The following is a 21,241-nucleotide window of genomic DNA, read 5'->3' as shown; positions in this document are numbered from 1 at the left end:
CCTCTGTCCATGCTGATATGTTACTCACTATAGCATGAGCTCTTATTTTGTGTAGTAATCTTTGACATGACACCTTGTCAAATGTCTTTTGGAAATCCAAGTACACCACATCTACAGGTTCCCCTTTATCCACGTTGCTTGTTACTTCCTCAAAGAATTCTAATAAATTAGTCAAGCACGATTTCTCTTTTACAAAACCATGTTGACTCTGCCTGATTGCATGAAGATTTTCTAAGTGCCCTGCTATAGCCCCCTTAATAAAAAATTCTAATGCTTTCCCTATAATAAATGTTATACTAACTGGTCTGTAGTTTCCTACTTTCTGTCTCCCTGCTTTCTTGAAAGAGGGGTTACATTTGTGATTTTCCAATCTGATGGGACCTTTCCAGACATTTACACTGGGAATTGCCAAAGAGAAAACGATTGATGGAAATAAAAATGGGTGAAGTGCAAAACAAGGTGCCACACTGAAAATAAAAATTATATACTTTAGCAAAGCTGGAAAATGAAAGCAAGAAAGCCCCTTTATGAGAACAACTAAAATAAAGAAGTAGAGAATGAAGGTCAAAATACAGACACACTAACAACAAAATAGCAGCTAATGGGATCATCAGCCAATAAATAAAATGAAACTGAAAAGAGGTGAAAAGTGGATGATTTACAAAAGTCATATCCGCCAACCTGTGGAAAGGCATTATTAGAGAGACTCAGGGCGGAATCATCCCAGATTTGCACTAAGTGCGGTAACAGGTGGGGAAACAACATTTTACTCGATGGCTGCAATGGTGGTTTCTCACGCCGTATCATCCCAACCCTGCTGCATTAATTATGCATTCCCGGGAAACATGCCATTTCGATGGCAGGCAGGCTCTCATTTGCCTGCCATGCCATCACCTCACTGCTTCATCATGCCGGGCGCCACATTTAAAGTGCACACTTCTCAGTGATTCCAGCCCAGGACTGCTGCACCGAAGACTGGAAGGCTCGGAAAGGCAAAAAGATTTAGTGATGTGTCTCCCGAATGCCTTTTGGACACCGTGGAGGCCCGCCGTGATGTCCTCTACCCCCGCTCTGGCTGTAGGAGGGGCAACAGCATCACCAATCCAGCATGGAAGGTGGTGGCAACGATAGTCAGTGCCAATGCCCTGCAAAAGAAGACAACCACACAGTGCTGAAAAAGGATGAATGGTCTCATCTGTTCCGCCAGGGCAAGTCACTCCTCTCCTCACTCTCAACTTACACACTTATAAACTCATCACACATCCAAGGGATCTCACACGGGCCAAGGGCTGGAAAATGGGATTAGAATAGATAGGTGCTTGATGGCTGGCATGGACACGAAGGGCCAAAGGGCCTGTTTCTGTGCTTTATGACACTATGACTTTAATTAAGGGACAACCCCTCTAACTCTCACACACACCCTCACATCTCCATCAGGCTCATATCCCCTGGAGCCCGTGTCCTCATCCTGTCCATGGCTCCGCTCACCACACAAACATTCCATGCAGTGCCCTTTGTCCTGCTCACACCCTCTTCATCTGTTTTCATGCAGGAGAAGCCTGTTTGCTTCATCAGGGGGAGTTCCCGGACCAGGAGTGGAGTGGCCCACATTAGGCCCCTCGTGCACTTTGAGAAGCGTGCTGACTGGTGAGGACATGGACCATGCCTGCTGTGGCACTAAGGTTGGCGGCAAACACCCTCATGAGGATCCTGCGCCACATCATTCCTCTCTCAATGCAAATGTGAGTGCTGTCCCTCCTGCTTTTGACTCTGCTGCCATGCACTAATTATCTCTGGTTCACAGGGAGCTCTGTCTAGCGACTGACAGCCTCAGCTCCAACTATGTCCTCACCTCCAGACAAGAGGACACCTCCTCCATTGAAGACCTGGAAATAAGCAGCCTGGAAGACCTGTCACAGCGCTTACCCACACCCTCCACCAGCTCAGAGACACACTCCTCAGTGGGACCTAGATCTAGAGCAGGCTTGGGTTCACAATCTGGCAATCACTAAACGGACACGTGTCCGCTGCAGGAGGAGACAGGTTCAGCCGAGCTCCCCGGCACTCGTTGGACGGCTGGGGAAGATGCATCTGTGAGGTCCAAATCAGATAACGAACCTCTGGATTTGGCCTTCCAGCTTACACTGGAAAGTCAGCAGAAGATGGGGGAACATCATGCAGAGCTGTTGGAAGCCCTCAGCAGAGTGGCTCGTGAGTTGGAGGAGTACGTTCACACGCTCTCTGATGAAGTGGCGCCCACATGCGAGTGTATGGAGGCCTCCATGGGGTGGATGGCGGACGCCATGGAGATCCTGGTCCAAAGAACGCGGAGATGCACGCAGACCTGCACTCCATGAGAGCCATGGGTGAGTTCCTGCAGTATCAACGCGAGAGGGAAACAGGGCACCTTGACATCCCTCCAGGTGTTCCTTCCCCTCAAGGAGTCAGGCTGGGGCCCCCGTGCACCCGAAGAGAGGAGAAGCAGTAGCTGGACACCCCTGGGTCATCCACTCAGTAATCACAGAGGCTGTCCTCTCCCTCCAAGTCCCCTTTGCCTGTGAGCCCCCTCAACCTCATCCTCTGTCACCACAAAGGGAGCAGCTGGGCAATGAGTGATTTTGGGGGGAGAAGTGTGTATGTGGCAGGGTCTTTCGGAGCCTCGTGCAAGCATTGTCCCATGCATGCGGATCTTTCCTGTATCACACTTATTTCAATGTCCTGAGCATCTTCAATGCTGCCTGCTGGGGTTCACTTTCAGTTGTCCATCTGAGCCGACCTGCATCTCCGCCCACCCACTGATCACACTCCCCTGCAGCACCTGATCTCGCCCACCACCACTCTTGTTTCATTTTCAATTTAGACAGCTTGGTGGTGATTCAGTTTTTCATTCGCTCCACTGTCCTTTCTCCTCCCCAGTCACCCATTTCCTTTCCTCCATCACAGTTGACTGCCCCGCATCACTTTCCACCTCCCCTCCATGACCTACCAGCCAGGACCGTTTTCCTTTGGGGATGTCCAGGTGAACGTGCATGTTCCCTTCCTTCTCGAAAATCCAATCTCCATCCACATTAACCTCCCCAACCTGCTCCTTCCCACCCCCAGGGTCCATGTCTGCCTCTGAGTCCCTATCAACCATCCTCGCTGTCCCTTCTATCGCTACCATCAAACCCTCACCCTCCCACCCTACTGCCTCACTTTGCCCTTGGTTATTCTCACCATTCCCTCGCACCACACCAACCCTCAGTTCATTCCCCAGGAGGCAGTCAGGAACTCACCCTCCATTGCATGTTCACCTGGACATCCCCCCCTCCAGACCCCTTCCACACCCACTCCTTGGAACCCCTTCACCCCTCCACCCTTCCAGACCACTTTCTCGCTTGGACTCCCTTGGAATTCCTTCCCCTCCCCTGGACATCCCCCCACCCTGGACTCCCCCTGCTTGCTCCTTCCCCCTTTCTGACTCCTTCCGACATCCTTCCTTCTTCTGCCATCTATAGTCCTTCCCCCCGTCTCTTTCCTCCAGCCTTACTCCTTCCCCCTCCCGACTTCTTCCTCCACCCTTGCTTCTTCCTCCACCCTTATTCCTCCCCTCTCCTCACTCCTTCCTTGCTCTAGAATCACTCGCCTCTCTGCAGTCCCTCCCACAGGACTCCCTCCCTCTCTACACTCCTTCCTCCAACAGACTCCCTCCCCCTCTGCACTCCTTCCTTCCTCCCCACCCCTGACTCCCTTCCCTCTCCACACTCTTTTCTCCCCCTCAATCCCTCCCCACTCTGCACTCCTTACCCCCTCGGAACTCCTTCTCTTACACCTTCCATCCCCCTTACACCTACCTCCCCAGTTGCCATCTTCTCCCCCATTACCCCATTCTCCTACGTACTCCCTCCCCCTCCCAATCTCACACCCCCGACACCTCCGTTTCCTCCCAACCTCACCCCACCCCCAACACCTCTTCCTCTACTAGTCGATCCTAGACCTTCCTCTCCCACCCTACCCTGGTACATCTTCCTCTCCCAAACACAGCTGGACCTTCCTCCCCGCCCCTTCAACCATCATCCACTGTGAGAAGATCCTCAACGGTGACTTTCCACCTTCTGTGGGCTGCTTTGCAGCAGAGCCATGTCCATGAAAATCCACCCAGCATGTCATGGACATTCCTCCAATGTGTCATGGTGTGGGGCTCCAGCATCTTCTGCTCCTCGGATGTCCGTGATGTGAGCAAGGGCCTGGTGGTAAGTCCCAACTTCTGCACGTCACACTTGTCAAGACGTGTTCTGTACCATCGTATTTTCCCACTGATGTGGGTGGGCGATCCAGCTGGGGGGGGGCGGGGGGTGGGGAGCGGGGGGGGAGCGGGTTGATTCCAGTGACTGGCCTTATAATGATATGTAGACGTATTACAATGAGGTTCCCGACACCTGATGCTGGGAAAAGCGGCCGGCCATCGATGGGCTGACTGAACGATTGCAAACTGGTTTCACGATGCCGTGAAACCGATTTTTGACCTTCTCGCCATGTTGTCTGTTCACACCGCCGAACACGCCCGATGCCAGCGGGCACAGAAAATTCCCCCCTTAGTGCTGAATCAAGCAGCTTTAGCAGGCAACTTGATGGAACAGTAATGGCAGAAACAGGCAGAAAAATCTAGGAGACAGCCAAGTTTTGAGGTTGCTGAATTCAATGTTCAGATCCGAGGGCTGGAGAACGTCAAGGAGGAAGATGAGATACTGGGTGTAAATTTTCACAAATGTGCTGGTAGCAGAGGAGCCCTATACTTTGACATCAAACCAGAGGCAATTCCCCATGCTTTTCCAATGAAGGGCAAAGTTCCCTGAAATGAGTACATGTTAAGAAAATGACTTCCACTGTTGCTGGAGTTTAGATTGGACTTGGTCAGAGCAATGTAGGCGCGGGAGGTCAATGAGCAAAAAAATTGGAACAAGAGTGGGAGCAGGAGATGAACATGACAGGCATAGGGAGATCAACCTCATGTTGTGGATAAAACAGAGGCTTTAAGCCATGTGTTCGCCCAATTTGCATTTGGTCTCAGTGATATGGGGCATACAACACTAAGCAGCAGAAACACAATACTAGATTGCAAAAGTGTTCGTGAAGCACTGCTGATGGGGAATGTATTTGGAGCCTCTTGGGCATTGATATGGGAAAAAGAAAATTAATATATGTTGCATCTGCTGTAATAAAGGGAAGGAAGGTTCTGTCAGGGCAAGAAACTCCACGGAGCAATAAAGGAAATCAGCTGAACAGAAAAAAGAGGACATCCTTACCTTCAAAGGCTTTTCAAAAAGAAGGCCATGGAGCTGGTGGTAATTTACTCAGCTCTTGGCAGGGTTGGTGGCAGCTTGCCAGATTACTGGCTGAGCATTAACACCTGTTGCCCCAGCACCTCTGTGGAGCACCACACAGACATAGCTTTCCAACCCCTTTCTCTATATTTTTAATCCCTGAGAGGCAAAACTTATTCATTCTTAACTTCTACCATCTTTTCCTACTGATCTTCCACAGGAGGAGGAGGTGGGGAAATTTCTCCCTTTGTTGCACATGACAGAGACAATTAAGGATAGGGAAGAGGAGGACGAGAACCAGTCCACCTTCCTCAATAGCTCGAGGTGTCAGCTGTGGCTCAGTTCATAGCACCCTCGCCTTTGAATCAGAGGGTTGTGGGTTCATGTCCCACTCCCGGAAACCAAGAACTGTGATTGTACTCGAAAGAGTTGCAATCTGTGACTGTTGATAACTCGAAAGAGTTTCCTCAATAGCTCCACTCTGTCCTGTCTTCCCCTGCCCCAAGCTCTGCAATCTAACCACCTGCAAAAAAGTTTGAAAGAACATTTCCAAGTGACAGGAATCTCTATATAAAGTTTCCAGACTCTTCAAGCTCACCAATTCCTCATTTCAGCTTTGATAATGTGATCACAGTGGTTGTTGCACCTCACTTATCTCAGACTAATTACTCAGAGTACAAGAGCAGTGCAAATCCAGGAAACTCAGAGCTGGCCCACTCCTGGTTTTCACTCTTAAATATGCAAATAAGGCCAGAGCTACTCAACTGGCAGATTGCAGCAAGACTTCACAAGCATAAGGAAGCCCAGTGGAGGCTTTTTAAAGGTCCTCCACCCAAATTTCTTAGCTCAAAATAAGAATCCTGCCTTATTTCTGTACACAAACATAAACTATGTCAAAAACTGAGAAAAAGTTCACTCCCAATACATTCAGAACAGATAAGGAAAGAATAAAAGAAGAAAAGAGTACAATCAATATGATGTGCTGCATCTGAAATAGAGGTAATGGGTGTTAATGTTGGAATAGCTGCTGTGTGGTATCTTTATCAGTAATTTAAGCACAGATGGGGCAATCCAGGCAAGACTCTCTATGCCTTTCCCCACCATATTCAGCAACTTTCACTTTATGTGTTTAATTCGGTTGCCGACTCTCATTTCCAGTCTTTTCCAGATCTATGGTGAAGTTCTGGTTTATGATAGGGACTAGGAGTCTGGCTCGGAAACCACTGGAGTAGGGCTGATGTGTGCTTTGTCTGCAGGGTCATGCTCGCAGCTGCTGGCACTAGGAAAGCTGATGCAGGCACTCTTCAAATCGCTCTGCTCTAAACCCAAACAATGTGGGCACCCGATGAATTTGAAAGCTAATGAAATAATTCTACCCATCTTGTGTTCATCAAAACAATGCTCTCTGCACGTCAGTAAAAGCGATGCTTTATTTAACATTAATCCCAATCCATCTATCCACATGCCCACTGTAACCATTTAACAAATAGTTTTTGGCATGGTTCTGTTTGAGTTCAGTATAAATTCTCTGACAGACCGTCATCCTGCACTGACACGACTGGATACTGGTAAGAGCTTTTATATCTGCAGGCAATTCAAACGTAATAGTTCACTTTCGTAAAATAACAAAAATTCAAATATTTTAATGCAACCAGTTATTTTCTCCTGCCTTGTGTCTGTCAACTATTGTATATTTTCCATTGAAAGTTGCTTGAGAAAGTAGGAGGTCTTCTGCAATTGTTGTCTGGTAGGATGACAAGATAAAGTTAACTATAATGTACAGATCTGGGAATTTGTGTGTGTACAGGGGCAGGCAGTAATGAGTGGAATGTTTTGAGTATGAAATAGGGTGCGTAACAAGATAAAATTAAAAAATAATAATGAATGCCACAGATCTCATTATTAAGATATATAAGCTAAGATAAAAGCACTCGTTATTTTTAATGTTGCATAGAAATTCATTAAAATTAAAAGATTAAACAGTATATGATCCTTCACATGAGACATGGTCACTGATTTTAACTTGAGGTGTGTGTTGTGCGGGAAGAGACTGACACAGACAGCAAATCATTTAGACTTCAGCAGCACGAGGCCAGAAGGGTATTTAACAGCTGGGTCTCATCTACATAGGACCTGTCGGCTCCTTGCCCAAATAGAATAGTTAACCCTCAAGGGTTGCCTCACAGACTCCAGGAATTTAAGATTAATCTCCAGGAAACTGCTGCAAATAATTCAGGAGAAAATCGAGGTATTAAACAAATAGCATGCTTTTAATTTTTTTAACATTTTTCATTTATTGGTTATAAAAAATATTGGAGATGGGGGAAAAAGGTTGTTTCACCAACAGATAAGATGAATCCAATTGGGTAACAAAAATAGTCTGTTTCCTTTTAAATTAGAATGGGAGGGTATAGCAGCTGAAGCACGGACCCATTGTGGGCATGGAGGGGTTGAAGGGCAGTTTGAGGCAGAAGGTCATATGGTGAAACCTTCGGGATTACACCCAGCCAAAATTGACAACCACATGCTCAAAACCAATAGAAAGTCAGGCGGCAGGCAACGATTGCCAGGGACCCATATGAATGGTCTCCAGCATTCAGCTATGTTGTTTTGAAGGGCCTCATGGTCTGGAGAGGGGAGGCACCGTGGCTGGAGCAGGGGAAGCCTAAATTTTCCTTGCCAGATAAGGAGGAGCACTTTCACTCCTCCTGGCCCGATAAGGGAGCTAAAACAAAAGGAAAACCACTTATCTTTTTCGGACCTGCTAGAACCAGACCCTCTTCCTCTTAGGTTCACTTTGCAGGGGAACCACAATGAACGTCTCCAACAGGCTTAAGTTAAATTGGCAGGCGGGCCCGATAACATCATCGGAACTTGATCCATATATTTAAAGAAGGCTTTTGGTGGCTATCCCTCTCACCTACTCAGATGAGCAGGTTATAATCAGAACCCATGGAAAGACAGCGGGACCTTAGCAAGTAATTCCTCTGGGAGACATTTACTACCTACTTGGTTACTGCTGGCAACTGCCCTAGAGTTTTAGAAACTAAGTTAATAATGGTCTTCTGATGGCTTACCTTAAAAACCTAAACAGAATTCCTACTTTTAAGAAGAAATTAGATCAATATTACAAGAAGAATAATGGATACCATGAGTAATGTAAATATAAATATATGTAATTTATATATGCAAAATAACTAATACCAGACTGATACCCGTCTGGAATCTAAACATGACACTGCGATGGTTGAGATAAAGAATCAGATACTTAGGAGTGATTACATGGCAGGAATTAATCAACAAATAAAGTAGAAAATTTGCTGGAAATATGCAATTGATCACCCGAGAGAAGAAATTGCAATGAATCAAGGAACTTAAGTCAAATCATGAACGGTAAGAGAGAGGCTTGACATATTTGTACCATACGAATATATTATTGACTTCTAAATGCTTCAGTTTTTTTTTACCATTTTGAGTAACTTTTATGCCAAAAACAATTTTTCATTTATAAAGTAACTGCAGATGTTCCTCTCTGAGTGATAATATTAACACATAATATTAAATTTGCTTGAATTTTGGGAAGAGTTAATTTACATGATTTACTTTGAGAGAAATCAATAAGAGTAAAGTAGAATAACTCACATTTTAATTATGTTAATGAAGGATCCTAATAGCAAGACTTACTCAACTGCGATCTGGATGGTTGACCTAGTTAACAAAAAACAACTGGATAGGAATTACTTATTCCTGATTCGAAGTATGAAGTGTTGTCTCAGATTTTATGGTCAGTGGCAAAGTTATGGTGCTCACTGCTGTCCTCAAAGAAAACTGCCCACATAGATCCAGCAAACTCTGTGGCATGGATTCCACCTCTCCTGACATTATAGCGCCAGGCCTAGGTCATCACGGGTATCCAGCAACAGTGATGCTATTCACCAAGCTTAGCAGCCAATCAAGTTGAAGAATTCTCACAGTAACAAGCAGATGCTATCATTAATTTTTTTAAATAATTTTACAGAAAGTGAAATAAAGATTGAAGAATTCTCAGAATAACAAATGGGTTCTATCATTCACTTATAATTTAATAGAAAGCAAAATAAGGATTGGGACATACACATGGGGTTAAAGTAGAAGCTAAAATATTAAACAATTCTTAAAAAAAATTTATAATTTAAAAAATCTGTACTTTTGTCAAGGAAAGGAGAAGCTTAGCATTCTGCAATAACAAAATTGTTTCTCAGGGCCAAAAAAGTTGGTCAGTAGTAAACTTGACTTAGCGTGCCAATAAAAACCCAGTTACATCTCATTCAACAAAGCATGACTTTTTCAAGGGTCTTACAGTGAGAAAATAGCATTTAAGTGGAATTTTATATCAAGTCAGTAATTTCTAATTGATTTCCATCTGCAAGAACTTCAACAGCACAGCCTGTGGAGAAGCAGGGAACCAATGACATAAACTTCTGGATTTCTGTATTTGATTGCAAATCTGCAAATGCCAGAAGTTGTTGTCAGTTTCACAGAGTAATGACGGAGAACACTGACAGTTTTGCTGTCGTTACAACTGCAAAACCAGACCATTGCAGTTTGTTTCAATAGTTATCAGACAAGTATAATCAGTTTACTCCTTTTTATCTCTTCTGATTGGCAGAAACACATACATCCAGCAACAATGGCATCTGAACAAAACCCAACTCCCAAGCAACATCCCACCTCCACAGTTGCCCATAAGGTTGGTCCATTCCTTTCTTCTTTCATATCAACCTAACTATCTATGAATGTTGTATCCGCCACTCGGTCCTGTTTAAACAAGGACAATTGGATGATACTGTCAGCTACACGCTTTCCGATCTAAAAATTATTTGGATTGGTTTCCCCATTCTTATTCAAAATAACAAAATGACTAGCCTGAATCACACTTCATTGCACTGTTTCAGATTACCCTGTATGAGCAGGAAAATTTCCAGGGCCGTTTCCACGAAGTGAATGGCCCTTGTCCCAACTTGAAAGAGACTGGATTGGGGAAAGTTGGCTCCCTTGTGGTGCACACTGGACCGTAAGTATTACATTGAATTATGTAAACTTTACACCACAGAAACAGGCCATTTAGCCCAACGGATTGGTGGTTTATGCTTCATATGAACATTTGGGGGATTGCAGGAAACCTGGAGAGTTTGCAGTCAAATGAACAAATATACTGGATAAAAAGAATCAGACTAGCCACATAAGGGTAACTTAGGACAAATGTGGCCATTGGTGGACTACATTGGATTAATATCTCTTGCCACATATTTGGTTAACTGGGAAGTGCATTGGATAAAAATGGAGTCTGGTAAACCTGAAAATAATGTACATAAACAAAAGCAAAATACTACAGATGTTGGAAATCTGAAATAAAGACAGAAAATGCTGGAAATACCCATCATGTATGTCAGCATCGGTGGAGCGAGAAACAGAGTTAGCACTTCAGGTTGATGACCTTTTGTCAGAACTGGTGAAGTTTAGAGATGCAATTGTTACAAAGTCGGGGAAAGGGGAGGGTGGGGTAATGTGGGGGGGGGGCAAGAACAAAAGGGAAGGTACCGAACTTGAATATTGCTGAAAAGCGAGACATGTTGCTAAAGTTTTTCGTCTTGCATTCATCAGGCCAAATGCAAGAATGCCAAATTTCAAACACTCACAACAATTTCTACTACAAGAGTAAAGGGTATTGATCAGTTAGCAAGTTGACTTTGATTGGCCGAGGCATTACCATGGGGAAAGCATTGGGGAACTATAGGCTCCCCAACTTTGCCCTGATGAAAAGCAACATGTCTCTCTTTTCAGCAATATTCATGCTCTGTGCTAACAAGCAACATTAAAAAGGGAAGGCCGGTGATAGGATTGAAGGTAGGAGATATTAAGTGACAAAAGAGATGAGGCAGAATTTTGCCCTAGGCCAGCGGGCGGGCCCCACCGACTCAGTGGCGGGTGGGCAGCCGGACTCCGCCGCCGAAGCGGGCCCTGCCACCATTTTAAGTGGGCAGGCCAATTAAGGCCCACCCAGCGGTCTGCCCAATGGGAAGTGCTATGCGCTTCCTGTGCGGGATGGGAGGGATTCCCCAACTGTCAAAGTGCGCTTTTTCGCGCATGCGCGCAAAAGAGCACACTGCTCCCTGAGACTAAGTGCTGTCTTAGGGAGATCACTGATAGTGCTTCAAAGTGTCAAAATAGAAAAATAAAAAAAATATTAACATGTCCCCCTCATGTGACAATGTCACACGAGATGGGAAATGTTAAAAAATTTCACATGAAGTTTGTTTAAGACTTTTAAAACGGACATTAAACCTCATCCCACCAGTGGATGAGGTTTCATGTTTTATCAGAAGCCTGCTGGGGCTCTTGGCCTGCCCACCAGCCTTAAGGTTGGACGGGCAGGGCCTTTAATTACCTTAATTATCCTGTCAATGGCCTCAATTGGCCATTCACAGGTCGGCGGGCGGACAGCTGATTTCACTGTCCGCCCGCCTTCTTGAATATTTAAATGGGGTGGGATGATGTCAAGGGTTTCTCCCGACGTCATCTCGCGTCATTTTCCCGTCGGCGAGCGGGCCCCGCCCCCAAATTGCCAATGGGAAAATTCAGGCCATGGTTATGATGATGATGATGCAAGGTAAAAAGGGTGATAATGGGACAAGTAAAGAATCAAAAGATGTATCTGGAGGAAGTGTAAATGGGAAAAGCAGAACCATTAACTACAGCTGCCATCCAAAAGCAAAAGCACAAAAAAGATTGGGGGGCAGAGGTTATGTTGTGAAATTGTTGAACTCAATGTTTAGTCCATAAGGCTGTAAAGCATCTAATCAAGAGATGAAGTGCTATTCCTCAAGCTTACGCTGAGCTTCATTGGAACAGGGTAGAAGGCTGAGGACAGAAAGGTCAGACTGGGAATGGAGCAAAGAGTTAAAACGACAGGCAGCTGAAAGCTCAAGATTACACTAGCGGACTAAATGGAGGTGTTCTGCAAAGTGGTGATCCAATCTGCGTTTGGTCTCCCCAATGTGGATGGGCAAAATAAACTGAAAGTAAATCATTGGGGATGTTGTGAGCCTTGGAGAGTAAGAAGGGAGGAGGTAAAAGGGTATGGGAGTGGAGGATATTTGGTGGTGTCATCACACTGGAGGTGACGGAAATAGCAGAGGATGATGCATTGAATGTGGAGTGTGATGGGGTGAAAGGCGAGGACAAGCAGAATCATATTATGGCTCTTGGAAGGAGATGAAGTGGTGACAGCTTAAGTGCAAGGAATTCAATGAAGGCCCCATCAACCACATTGGGGGGATTCCTCAGTTGAGGAAAAAGGAAAACATGTCAGAAGCGCTGGTGTGGAGAGTTGTATCATCAGAACAGATGCAACAGAGACAGAGAAACTGGCTAATGTATAAAGATCTTACAGGAAGCGAAGTGTGGGAGTTGGTGGGTTTATAGTGGATATTGGTCGATAACCTATCCCCAAAAATGGAGAGAGAGAGAGAGAAGTCGAGGAAGGGAAGGGAGGAGTCAGAAGTGGACTGTGCAAAGGCAAGTGAAGGGTGGAAATTAGAAGCAAAGTTGAAGAGATTGTTCAGTTCAGAACTAGAGCAGGAAACAACAGCAATAGAGTCATCAGACTGAACTGTACTTCAGTCAGACTGTTAAAAATATATGAATTGAGATGGAAAACCCCAAGTAAAAAAAGATAGATGGTCTAATCTAGGCATAACTCAGTACCTGAGTAACTGTATGAACATTATAGAGAAAACTACCTAAGACAAAACATGAATGAATAGGAAGACTCATGGTGAGGAAAAGGCTATAAACAATAAAGACCTTTTAAGCACAAAGAAGAAAATGAAAGGAGAGAGCCTAGATGGAAAATATTTCAAAAGAAAATTAGGGAGGTGAAAAGCCAATGAGAGAAGAACAGGGGGTCTAATGTACAGATGGCAGGAAGAAAGCTTTAACCAAGGCTTTAATCTCTGGATGTGACCACTTATTTCCCCCAGCGTTGTCTCAATCACCCTTAGGGACCAATTCCAGAGAGTAATTGGGAGCAGGTCTCCAATCCATCTTCTTAGCAGATGTTTGGAAAGCAAAGAGACTCAAAAGATGAGTATTGGAGAAAGTTCTCTCAAAAAGAGGCATGTATAAAATCCCTTCGGTTTCAGTGGGTAGGTAGACTATCTGGTGAAGTAATTGTGTCACGGTATTAAAACATACAGAGCAGGAAGGCCCCTATTCTGTGTTAAGCTAAGTACATCAACTGGCTTAAATGTCCATGAGTCAAGGTCCTGATCATGATCTAGTGACCACTTCTGGAATGCATGCAGAAGGTAAGGATAAGTTGGGCAATCACATGTTGCACCTCCAGAATTGAATAACCAACTTGAGCGACTAGAAAGCTTTCAGCACCCATGAAACTGTACTTCAGCATGTGTCAGCACCTTCAGGAAAAGAGAGGAAAAAATCTGAAGCAACAGAAAATTTGCACTGATCTCACAGACAAGAGAACAAGATGTCCAATTTCCACATTTAAGAAAATGGAAATATAATGCTGGAAATGTATAGTATATGACAGTAGCCTCCTTTCTAGATGCTAGCTCGCCTGCTATGTACATTTCTAGAATTTTCTGTTTCCATCTCAGATTTTCAGCATTAATGGTTTTTGCGTTTTATCACTGGAAATAAAAGCGTAGGACTGGTGACGATAATAGTAATGAATGCTTAACACGTTCATATGACATTGCTGTTTCCATTATTTCCACCTCAAGTGTGTTTATAATGGGAAGCTCAAGTGTGGACGTCATCTTTGAAGGAACTCCTAAATTGAAGTTGGTAATAACAGTACTAGACCCCGTCACCAGTTAAATAAACTTTATTGTTACAAGGTGGATAATATCCATCGATGACTGACACCAAATCTGCTTTGTTTTATTTTCAGATGGGTTGGTTTTGAGCAAACAGGCTGCAAGGGCGAACAGTTTGTATTTGAGAAAGGAGAATACCCCCGCTGGGATACTTGGACAAACAGCCGCAAGAGTGATAGTCTTGCTTCCTTCAAACCTGTGAAACTGGTACGTTGGTATTGATTGTAGAGCTAAAACTGAAATAAACCCAACCAAATAGAATCAGACCAACAGAAATATGGAAGCCCCTCAGTTCTGCCTGGTGTGGCACTCGGTCTTATCGATAAGGAAGCTCGCTGGTTCAACTTCTGTCTAAGCTCAGTTTGCTGATCTCAACCAAGGCAGTGATTGAGGTGGTACCATTTTCCACCTCTGGCATAAGGCGGGGTGGGGGGGGGGAGGAATGGATCAGAATGAGAAGGGGCTGGGGGCAGGGGAGGTTGATTCTAATTAATTCACTGATCTAAAATTGGCACTGTATATGTGTGGAGATTGGGTGTGGAAAGTATCAGGCGGACATGTGAAGCTCCTCAAGATTGATCAGCCTGTCAACACATACCACCAAAGCTCATGAAAGAAGAATGGTGGCTGAAATGAAACACTAAAGGTTTGCTTTTGGAACTGTACCTCAGCATGAATCAACACTTGCAGGGGAGTGAAATTTTTTTTTCTGAAAAATGAAACTATAGGAAACTTAAAGGTTACATCCCTCCATAGGCACCTATAATGATCCATTACAGTGTGGAAGTTAGAGCAACTCCCACTGGGTCAGATTCCAAAATGGCCAATACTTTTAATGTTGTCCCACAGTTTGGAAATTTTGTTCATTATTTTACTGGGTAATGATTAATATGTGTATCTTGCTGTTATTCTTCTGACTCTATGGAGATTCTGTTTATTGGGCACCGTAACACTGCAGGTTCTGTTCAGGACTTCTCCAGTGAAAGAACGACATCTTCAGACAGAGGTTTCAGTGCAGGGCATTGGTGAGACCACATCTCGAATACTGTGTGCAGTTTGGGTCTCCTTATTTAAGGAAGGGTGTAAATGCATTGGAGACAGTTCAGAGGAAGTTTACTAGATTGATACCTGGAATGAGCGTGTTGGCTTTTGAGGAAAGGTTGGACAGGCTGGGCTTGTTTCCAATGGCGTTTAGAAGACTGAGAGGTGACTTGATTGAAGTATATAAGATCCTGACGGTCTTCTCAAGATGGACATGGAAAGAATGTTTCCTCTTGTGGGTGAGTCCAGAACTAGGGGGCAAAGTTTTAAAATTAGGGGTTGCCCTTTTAGAACAGAGACGAGGAGAAATTTTTTTCTCTCAGACGGTTGTGCGACTTTGGAATTCTCTGCCTCAGAAGGTGGTGGAGGTGGGGTCAATGAATATTTTTAAGGCAGAGGTAGATAGATTCTTGTTAAGCAAGGGAATCAAAGATAGATGAGAATGTGGAACTCGCAACACAAACAGATCAGCCATGATCTTATTGAATGGTGGAGCAAGGCTTGAAGGGCCAAATGGCCTACTCCTGCTCCTTTTTTCGTATGTTTGTAAGCATCCCAGCTACTTGCTATTCTGCTGCTCTGTGCAGCCCTCAAGTTGAAAACAATAAACTTAATATAATCTGGAATAGGAAATAAGCATATTAGTCAACTGCTAAATCAGAGGGCTATGATGCAAAGTTTTCAAATTAGAAAGAGCTTATTGTCTTGCAATCACAATCAAAAAGCTCCTAATCTTTTACCTGGACTATTGGAACTAAACTCTCCAATTAACTAGAACATTATATAACTAAAGAAAGTAATGGTACATTTTTTATGAAAATATATTATTTCCCCAAATTTAAACACCTCTATTTGCTAATGTGCACGGTGGGTTAAGAAGCAATCACATCATGCCTTACATCTATATAAAGTTCCTTATTATTAAGGAAGTTAGGGGTTCAAGTACTTCTCACTGTTTGCATACTAGAATTTCTGACTTATTGGCAAATATTTCCTTGTGGCATTTTATCCACCAATGTCAATTAAATGATCACAAAAAAGTAGCCAAATGTAGCTGTAGTTAGTGACCTGGACTTTACATTCAGTTTAATGACTTGTAAAGTGGACTAGTAGATGTTACAAACATTGCAACTCTGAATAATTGTTAGAATGGCTGACAGCCTAGATTGTAAACATACCTCCTTGTGCAATGCTGATGTAGGTCAGAAAGGTCCTAGCTTTCTTCACTAGTCTGCAATCTTCTCCAGGCAGCGGTCAAATTCTACAATTTGTTTCATGACTGTCAGTCAATAGGAGGGAGAAATTAGGGTTCCCTCTCCTCATCTATCCCATTAACTCTGCTGGAAAATATACATGTGGACGATGGCTGGGGATGGATTTGAACTTGACTATGGTACCTCCAAAGCCACAAGCCTATAGATGTTTAGTGTTAAGGCTCCCACATGAGGGGCGGTCACTAAAGTGAGGTGCTGGAAGGCTGCTGGCAACCACACTCCACTATGAAGCAGTGCTGTCAGATAGAAGGGGAGAAAAACAGGGAAGAAGTTTAAAATAAAAATCAAAGGGTGCCCACTAAAAGGTCAATATTTAATGACTCCTACTCTCAAAAGAACTTAACCTTTGTGTCATTACATCTACAGGATGGACAAGAACACAAGATTGTACTTTATGAAAACCCTAACTTTACTGGAAAGAAAATTGAAATCATAGATGATGACGTACCAAGTTTCCATGCTCATGGATACCAGGAGAAAGTGTCATCCATTCGTGTTCTGAATGGAACGTGAGTACTGGGAGTGGACTTCTAGAAAAAATCGTTGTGTTAGCATCATTTGACTCCACTTGATAATGCACATATTGAGACTAATTTTCCAATGATGCACTTGGGAAGAGGCATCAGTGCATTAGGAAATTACCCCTTTGAGTAATTGCATGATTGACCTGAATTTTATAGTAATGCCAGTTCGCCACAATTATTTCCCTGAAACCGACAGCAACTTCTGGAATTCACATATGCACCTACTTCTGGAATTCACATGTGCAGTTAAACATAGAAATCCAAAAGTTGCTTGTCAGTGATTCTATGCTTCTCCATCAGGTATGCTGTTGAAGTCCCCGTAGCCTGCAATCAATTAGAAATCACTGAAATGACAAGATCTTCTCCCTTTATGTTGTAACATTGCTGTTAGAAACCCTCAAAAAATTATTCCTTATTAATGTGATGTAACTGGGTTTTTAATGGTGTACTAAGTCATAACTTCTGCTGAAGAACCTCTCTGACTCTGAAATAATAATTTGAGATTTGCATAAAGCCAAATTTTTCCATTCTTTTAACATAATAAATTATATCATAAAGTTTGTTTATGATATCTCAACTCCAAAGGTGTACACCCCAATTATTTATCTTGCTCTCTCTATAACTTTGTTAAAATTGAAGGATAATCAGTGCATTTTACTTCCTGGTTTGCTGTCTTTGGGAATACTTTAATACGAATGGTTGCTGGACGTCTGGAGATCCCCTTGACTTGGCGCCATATTCAAACTAACATCAGGAAAGGTGAAATTCATGCAACAGAGATCGTTAGATCTTTGTAGGCAGCTTCTTCAAGGTCTTCAAGTGCCTTCGCTTTGCCACTGATCGCAAAATCCAGGTCATTGTCCTCTTAATGCAGGTTATAGTGCTGCTTGGCGCCCTAACATCTTTTAGCATACATTCTACAAAGAGAATACATACATTGGTAAAATGCCAATGTGAATAGGGTTGCCTGCTTTTCCCAGCTGCAAATCCAGATGCGTGAAGGTTAAAGTATAGCATTGTGGCTCTGGTTCCAAACTGTGCTTGGCTACTGCTGAGTGTTCCCTGAAATCCCTAAGTCACTAGTTGGGGGCATGGTTTAAATGTTAGAGCCAGGCCTTTCAAACGGGAACACAAAGGGTGGTATAAGTTTGGAACTCTCTTCTGCAAAGAGTAACAGATGTTAGATCATTGTTAGATTTTTGTTAACCGAAATGTATTAGGGAATACTGGCGGAAGGTGGATATATGGATTAATTCACAGATCAGCCACGACCTCACTGCAAGGCTTGTGGGGCTAACTGGTCTACTCTGTTCCTATGCTCCTATAACCTTAATACTTTCATATCATGAAATGCAGAAGTAGAGATATGGATCTTGATTCTATTTAGAAAATACTTTAAATTTGATTTGCACTTTAAATTTTTCAGATTTCCCACTCAAAGTCCAAACCATCCAGTACAAAACTAGACAGGTGACAGCCTTAAAGATACAAGATAAAAAAACAGAAGTCAAGTTGTGTGAGGCCTTTGCCATGTTCAGGAAAAATATTGATGTCAGGCGAGCAAAACACTACATCCATAGTTCTGAACAAACTGTTAGAAATGCTAGAGAGACAAGCTTGGAGCTGTTGTCTCTATGCTGGAAATTAAAGTTTTAAATGCAGTCTTTTGCTTACAGATTTATAGATACTTACCAGCAACACACACAATGATACATAGGCTATGGGAAACCTTATGTTACAGTTGGTGAGCTCAGTAGCAGATTAACCAACCTTCAATTTTCCACAACTCTGCATTACAACAGTCTGGTTATAATACTCTCCTCTCCACGCAGGCCATTACTTTATTAACCTCCTATGACCTTTACCCTTTGTTTACATTAGCTTCCATTGGCTCAGCATTCCAGAGACTTGAATTCTCTATAGTAGAGATACACAGCCTTCACTAATAAGTTGCCTAAGTACATTTAGGAAAAAGAGTTAAAGCTATTCCTTAGCTACGAGAAGATGAGAACTACACAAATAATAAACAATTACCTTTATGATCTTGGGGCTGATTGGACATGTTCCAAATCCTGCCTCAGTAGTATTCTCCAGACTGTTTTAAGCACAAAATGCAGTCCTCAGTATAAGAGGGACCCTAACACAATCTTAAGTTGTCACAGCCTCCCTAACACAACTCTGATAACACATGCACTAACAATGCCAATCCAATCGCCATTATCTTCATTATTACAATCCTCTGGAATTCCCAGATGGGGTCTTCTGATAGGAGATTGGCAGAACTCCTAGAGAAATCATGTAAATGACCCATTTATACCATTTCTCAGGGTTTCCACTTAAGTTGCTGAGAGAGATTGGAGAGCCCCCTGGAAATTTTTCCCCAATTCTTTGCTTTATGCTGAGTTTTTTTATACTTTTGTTTCCTCCAAATGTTTTTCATTTTTCTTTTCTTCCCCAAAAAGTGCTTTAGAAGAAAGAACTTGTATTTATATAGCGTTTTTCTTGACTTCTCAAAGCACTTTCAAGTAATGAAATAATCTTTTGTGTAGTCATTGTACAAAATGCATCAGACAAATTTGTGCACAGCAAGTTTCCACAAACAGCAATTAGATAAATTATCAGGTAATCTGTTTTATTGAGGGTTCAAGAGTCCAAAATAGGCAACCTCCAACAGTGCAGCACTCGCTCAGTACTGTACTAAAGCATTAGCCTAGATTATGAGCTTCAATTTCTGAGTGGGGCTTGAATTCACAATCTTCTGAATCAGAGGTAACAGTGCTACCACTGAGCCATGGCTGACACCTCATTTACTCCCCAGACCCATCAATGAAATCAATAGTGCAGTCTACAGGTAGTCTTTTAAATACAAAAAAATTCTGTGCTTTGACTGACCTGCAGATTGGTGTACTTCTTGGCGATCTTCTACTCCATATATCCTTATATGGAGTATTTTGACCTGGGAGGAAAGAATGATTTAATATTTTCAATTCCCTTTCACCCAACTGACTATCTTTCATGTCTAACCTTGACAGTGAATATCAACTACATGTTCAATAATTCAACCCCATCCTGTCCTCACCTGATGTCCGCACATACACTCATGTTCAGCAGGAGTTGCTGAAGAGTGATCAAGAAGATGATGCCAGGATATCTTTCTCGAATTGAGGGCTGTGAGGCCAAACGTAGCAGTTCCACTACTGTCCGTGCTCAGATCGGTTACTTCAGCACTGCCTTGGGGTTGGAAGTCTTATCTTTGGATTTCCTTTGTGTGAGAGGATGAGATTTGTGGTGTTCCTCTTTCAGTTACTCCTGTTTTGTCTTTCTTCCAGATGGGTTGGATACCAGTACCCAGGCTACAGAGGCTACCAGTACCTACTTGAGAAGAGAGAGTACAAGGATGTAAATGAATTTGGAGCCCAGCAGCCTCAGATCCAGTCTGTCAGACGCATTAGGGATATGCAGTGGCACCAGAGGGGAATCTTTCATCCCACTAATTGAAACATTACTCTGCTCCTAAGCTTCTTGCCATCAGTTTCTCACTGATTTGCTGCTAAATTCCTAACCACAGGTTAAATGAATGCCTCCCCACAGTGTTCTGCATGAATACAACAGCTGAGTCAATTCAATAAAATCCCGCACTTCAAGCTCACCTTCTCTATTGTGTGTTTTTCTTTTTGTACATTTGGTGTGGATCAACTCTGATGTTCCCCATAGTGGAATACATTGGTAGGATGCCTGACAGTGATCAGCACACAGCAAACAAAGTCTTTGTTGGGGAGTGGGAGAATTATGAAAATGTGGTTAGCACATTTAGGAGGTGGTCACACCGCAGGTTAGTAGAGAGCTGGCAGAGAGAGAATGACTGACTGTCAGGCAGTCTAGGACGACCAGGCAGGTAGCGCAGGGGTCCTGTGAGTTTGTTTTGCTCACTAACCAGTTTTCCATTTGGATTCTGGTGAGAGCAATGGTTCCTCAGAGAAGTGTATCAAGAGCCAAGTCTATGGCACCACGGGTGGCTCAGCTGCATAAGTGGGGAGGAAGAAGAGTGGAAGAGCAGTAGTGGTAGGAGATTCAATAGTTAGGGGAATGGGCACGCATTTCTGCAGTCATAGATGTGATTCCAAAATGGTGTGTTGGCTCCTTGGTGCCAGGGTCAGGGATGTCACCGAGCAGCTGCAGGACATTCTTTTGGGGCAGGGCGAACAGCCAGAGATCAT

At 43.4% G+C, this 21,241-nt stretch overlaps 1 protein-coding gene across 1 annotated transcript; it reads left to right on the top strand.

Moving 5' to 3' along the window:
• The first annotated feature begins 6,825 nt into the window (after positions 1-6,825).
• Positions 6,826-20,678, top strand: LOC144687795 (beta-crystallin B2-like). Its single transcript, XM_078554300.1, has 6 exons — positions 6,826-6,871; positions 9,952-10,032; positions 10,238-10,356; positions 14,260-14,392; positions 16,867-17,009; positions 20,354-20,678. The coding sequence occupies exons 2-6, from the start codon at positions 9,973-9,975 to the stop codon at positions 20,520-20,522; spliced, it is 624 nt and encodes a 207-aa protein (XP_078410426.1). The 5' UTR covers positions 6,826-6,871; positions 9,952-9,972; the 3' UTR covers positions 20,523-20,678.
• The last annotated feature ends 563 nt before the right edge of the window (positions 20,679-21,241 follow it).

The sequence above is a fragment of the Cetorhinus maximus genome, chromosome 12 (assembly GCF_964194155.1).
Source record: "Cetorhinus maximus chromosome 12, sCetMax3.hap1.1, whole genome shotgun sequence".
In the NCBI taxonomy this organism is placed as follows: domain Eukaryota; kingdom Metazoa; phylum Chordata; class Chondrichthyes; order Lamniformes; family Cetorhinidae; genus Cetorhinus; species Cetorhinus maximus.
This window is presented reverse-complemented; position numbering and strand designations above follow the sequence as displayed.